The 5,050-nt window shown below is 57.3% G+C and overlaps 1 protein-coding gene across 1 annotated transcript; it reads left to right on the top strand.

Moving 5' to 3' along the window:
- The first annotated feature begins 334 nt into the window (after nt 1-334).
- dalrd3 (DALR anticodon binding domain containing 3) lies at nt 335-3,476 on the top strand. The gene is made up of 2 exons (XM_041224368.1): nt 335-696; nt 3,183-3,476. The coding sequence occupies exons 1-2, from the start codon at nt 460-462 to the stop codon at nt 3,312-3,314; spliced, it is 369 nt and encodes a 122-aa protein (XP_041080302.1). The 5' UTR covers nt 335-459; the 3' UTR covers nt 3,315-3,476.
- The last annotated feature ends 1,574 nt before the right edge of the window (nt 3,477-5,050 follow it).

The raw sequence follows: 5,050 nt of genomic DNA, 5'->3' as shown, positions 1-5,050 counted from the left end.
AAGAATTGAATCTGTTCAGTCTTGAACAAAGAAGACTACGTGGCGACCTAATTCAAGCATTCAAAATTCTAAAAGGTATTGACAGTGTCGACCCAAGGGACTTTTTCAGCCTGAAAAAAGAAACAAGGACCAGGGGTCACAAATGGAGTTTAGAAAAAGGGGCATTCAGAACAGAAAATAGGAGACACTTTTTTACACAGAGAATTGTGAGGGTCTGGAATCAACTCCCCAGTAATGTTGTTGAAGCTGACACCCTGGGATCCTTCAAGAAGCTGCTTGATGAGATTTTGGGATCAATAAGCTACTAACAACCAAACGAGCAAGATGGGCCGAATGGCCTCCTCTCGTTTGTAAACTTTCTTATGTTCTTATGTTCTAATTCAAGGTTTACATGGGATGCTAGTTTAACTGAAACGGAGATTGTATTTTATATAAACAGACGGCCGTGTGTAGGTTAGGATGGAGAATCTGGGGGACTCAGCGTTTCGGATTAGTTCCACGGTGCGGGCTCTGAGCTCCGCGCTGCGAGGAGAGTCGCGCAGCGCGGCCGGCTCGGAGGCACCGGAGGTCGGCGTGGGCAGCTCCAGTGTCCGGGGTGGGTACCCATGGTTCAAGGAAAGCAGTGCTAAAAACCTCCGGAGCGGAGACTTTATCGCGCCTTCCGCGGTGCTCAACAAACTGTTCCCGGACGGGCAGGTAAACAATACGAATATTGCTATAATGAAAAGACAATGACCGCATCAGTGCCTTCTAATAGCAGCAGCCCTGCAGAATAGCGATGGGCTGTGCTCCTAATTCTAAGTGACCGCTCAGCCTGCATTATACGAAGCGGTGCGGATTCTGTGTATGTGGGTTACTCGCCAGCGGCAAGGTCTGTGAGTCAGGCAGGCGACGCTGCCCCAGCGCGCACATTGCATTCCCTTGCCTGGAGCGTCAGTGTTGACAGCACTGTCACTGACTCACAGCTGCATGTTATTATTATCAATGATGGGTTGAGACGCTATATAAGCGTGTCATACAGCGCAGTATTAAACTATGCACGGCAGCGCTGTGTCTGTGTGTGTGATTAGGTTTCTTTGTATTGTGCTGTGTGCCGCAGCTCGGAGTTCACACAGGGTCTCTTTGCACTGTGCTGTGTGTAGGAGCAGCTCGGAGTTCACACAGGGTCTCTTTGCACTGTGCTGTGTGTAGGAGCAGCTCGGAGTTCACACAGGGTCTCTTTGCACTGTGCTGTGTGTCGGAGCAGCTCGGAGTTCACACAGGGTCTCTTTGCACTGTGCTGTGTGTAGGAGCAGCTCGGAGTTCACACAGGGTCTCTTTGCACTGTGCTGTGTGTCGGAGCAGCTCGGAGTTCACACAGGGTCTCTTTGCACTGTGCTGTGTGTCGGAGCAGCTCGGAGTTCACACAGGGTCTCTTTGCACTGTGCTGTGTGTCGGAGCAGCTCGGAGTTCACACAGGGTCTCTTTGCACTGTGCTGTGTGTCGGAGCAGCTCGGAGTTCACACAGGGTCTCTTTGCACTGTGCTGTGTGTCGGAGCAGCTCGGAGTTCACACAGGGTCTCTTTGCACTGTGCTGTGTGTCGGAGCAGCTCGGAGTTCACACAGGGTCTCTTTGCACTGTGCTGTGTGTCGGAGCAGCTCGGAGTTCACACAGGGTCTCTTTGCACTGTGCTGTGTGTCGGAGCAGCTCGGAGTTCACACAGGGTCTCTTTGCACTGTGCTGTGTGTCGGCAGCAGCTCGGAGTTCACACAGGGTCTCTTTGCACTGTGCTGTGTGTCGGAGCAGCTCGGAGTTCACACAGGGTCTCTTTGCACTGTGCTGTGTGTCGGAGCAGCTCGGAGTTCACACAGGGTCTCTTTGCACTGTGCTGTGTGTCGGAGCAGCTCTCACACAGGGTCTCTTTGCACTGTGCTGTGTGTCGGAGCAGCTCGGAGTTCACACAGGGTCTCTTTGCACTGTGCTGTGTGTCGGAGCAGCTCGGAGTTCACACAGGGTCTCTTTGCACTGTGCTGTGTGTCGGAGCAGCTCGGAGTTCACACAGGGTCTCTTTGCACTGTGCTGTGTGTCGGAGCAGCTCGGAGTTCACACAGGGTCTCTTTGCACTGTGCTGTGTGTCGGAGCAGCTCGGAGTTCACACAGGGTCTCTTTGCACTGTGCTGTGTGTAGGAGCAGCTCGGAGTTCACACAGGGTCTCTTTGCACTGTGCTGTGTGTCGGAGCAGCTCGGAGTTCACACAGGGTCTCTTTGCACTGTGCTGTGTGTCGGAGCAGCTCGGAGTTCACACAGGGTCTCTTTGCACTGTGCTGTGTGTCGGAGCAGCTCGGAGTTCACACAGGGTCTCTTTGCACTGTGCTGTGTGTCGGAGCAGCTCGGAGTTCACACAGGGTCTCTTTGCACTGTGCTGTGTGTCGGAGCAGCTCGGAGTTCACACAGGGTCTCTTTGCACTGTGCTGTGTGTCGGAGCAGCTCGGAGTTCACACAGGGTCTCTTTGCACTGTGCTGTGTGTCGGAGCAGCTCGGAGTTCACACAGGGTCTCTTTGCACTGTGCTGTGTGTCGGAGCAGCTCGGAGTTCACACAGGGTCTCTTTGCACTGTGCTGTGTGCCGGAGCAGCTCGGAGCTCACACAGGGTCTCTTTGCACTGTGCTCTGTGTTGGAGCAGCTAAGAGCTCACACAGGGTCTCTTTGCACTGTGCTGTGTGTTGGAGCAGCTAAGAGCTCAGAGAGGGTTTGGAGCTGGAGTATATGCTTGGTGTGTCTCCATCTATCATAAATGATAGCTTGCAATTCCACCTGACATCACTAGAGCCTGCAATTCCACCTGACATCACCAGAGCCTGCAATTCCACCTGACATCATTAGAACCTGCAATTCCACCTGACATCACTAGAGCCTGCAATTCCACCTGACATCATTAGAACCTGCAATTCCACCTGACATCATTAGAACCTGCAATTCCACCTGACATCATTAGAGCCTATAATTCCACCTAAGATCGTGTGAACGCAAGAGGAATTCAATATAAAATAATACATCCAATGAAAAAAAGTTAATGCTGAAAGCTGGTGTTTTGAGTGGTTGATTTATAAGAGTGAAAAAACATAAACTCTGTCCCTCTTTGTCTCTCTCTCTCTCTCTGTCTCTCGCTCTTGCTCGCTCTTGCTCTCTCTCTCTCTCGCAGGTCCCAGAGGAGGCAGTACAGGAAGTGATGTCAGTGCAAGGTGGGGGGTGCTTCCTGTGCAGAGTTGTGTGGAGGGACTGGCTGGGCTGCAGGTTCCGGTGGACTGGCCTACAGTATTCCGGAAGGCTCTGAACGAGTTCCCATGTTACCTGAGGCCCGGCTCGCAACAAGCCGGGGAGGGGAGGGGGGTGCTGTTGAACTGCAGCGCCCTGCAAGGGGTGCCAGTGAGGCCAGAGGAGCTCACACTGAGTCATCCGAGAGCCCTGCTCATCACAGACCACCTGGGAGAACTGCTGCGGGGGCAGGTGTGAGTGTGTTGGGGGTGAGGAGGCAGCGAGAGGAGGGTGTGGCGTGGAGTAATGGGTTGGTTCAGTTTGAGGGTTCTGAGGAGGCAGAGGGAGATGCAGAGAGGCAGACCAGGGGGGAGGGTGCTGCAGAGAGGCAGACCGGGGGGAGGGTGCTGCAGAGAGGCAGAGGGAGATGCAGAGAGGCAGACCAGGGGGGAGGGTGATGCAGAGAGGCAGACCAGGGGGGAGGGTGATGCAGAGAGGCAGACCAGGGGGGAGGGTGATGCAGAGAGGCAGACCAGGGGGGAGGGTGCTGAGGAGGCAGAGGGGGGAGTGATGCAGAGAGGCAGACCAGGGGGGAGGGTGATGCAGAGAGGCAGACCAGGGGGGAGGGTGCTGAGGAGGCAGAGGGTGATGCAGAGAGGCAGACCGGGGGGAGGGTGATGCAGAGAGGCAGACCAGGGGGGAGGGTGATGCAGAGAGGCAGACCAGGGGGGAGGGTGCTGAGGAGGCAGAGGGAGATGCAGAGAGGCAGACCGGGGGGAGGGTGCTGCAGAGAGGCAGACCAGGGGGGAGGGTGCTGAGGAGGCAGAGGGAGATGCAGAGAGGCAGACCAGGGGGGAGGGTGATGCAGAGAGGCAGACCAGGGGGGAGGGTGCTGAGGAGGCAGAGGGAGATGCAGAGAGGCAGACCGGGGGGGAGGGTGCTGCAGAGAGGCAGACCAGGGGGGAGGGTGATGCAGAGAGGCAGACCAGGGGGGAGGGTGATGCAGAGAGGCAGACCAGGGGGGAGGGTGCTGAGGAGGCAGAGGGAGATGCAGAGAGGCAGACCAGGGGGGAGGGTGATGCAGAGAGGCAGACCGGGGGGGGGGTGCTGCAGAGAGGCAGACCAGGGGGGAGGGTGCTGCAGAGAGGCAGAGGGAGATGCAGAGAGGCAGACCGGGGGGGAGGGTGCTGCAGAGAGGCAGACCAGGGGGGAGGGTGCTGCAGAGAGGCAGAGGGAGATGCAGAGAGGCAGACCGGGGGGAGGGTGCTGAGGAGGCAGAGGGAGATGCAGAGAGGCAGACCAGGGGGGAGGGTGATGCAGAGAGGCAGACCGGGGGGGAGGGTGCTGCAGAGAGGCAGAGGGAGATGCAGAGAGGCAGACCAGGGGGGAGGGTGCTGCAGAGAGGCAGAGGGAGATGCAGAGAGGCAGACCAGGGGGGAGGGTGCTGAGGAGGCAGAGGGAGATGCAGAGAGGCAGACCAGGGGGGAGGGTGCTGCAGAGAGGCAGACTGGGGGGGGGGGTGCTGCAGAGAGGCAGAGGGAGATGCAGAGAGGCAGACCAGGGGGGAGGGTGCTGCAGAGAGGCAGACCAGGGGGGAGGGTGCTGCAGAGAGGCAGAGGGAGATGCAGAGAGGCAGACCGGGGGGAGGGTGCTGAGGAGGCAGAGGGAGATGCAGAGAGGCAGACCAGGGGAGGGTGCTGCAGAGAGGCAGACCAGGGGGAGGGTGCTGCAGAGAGGCAGACCGGGGGGAGGGTGCTGCAGAGAGGCAGAAGGAGATGGAGAGAGGCAGACCAGGGGGGAGGGTGATGCAGAGAG

The sequence above is a fragment of the Polyodon spathula genome, chromosome 23 (genome assembly GCF_017654505.1).
Source record: "Polyodon spathula isolate WHYD16114869_AA chromosome 23, ASM1765450v1, whole genome shotgun sequence".
In the NCBI taxonomy this organism is placed as follows: Eukaryota; Metazoa; Chordata; class Actinopteri; order Acipenseriformes; family Polyodontidae; genus Polyodon; species Polyodon spathula.
The sequence above is the reverse complement of the archived record's forward strand: the minus strand, read 5'-3'. Positions and strand labels throughout refer to the sequence as shown.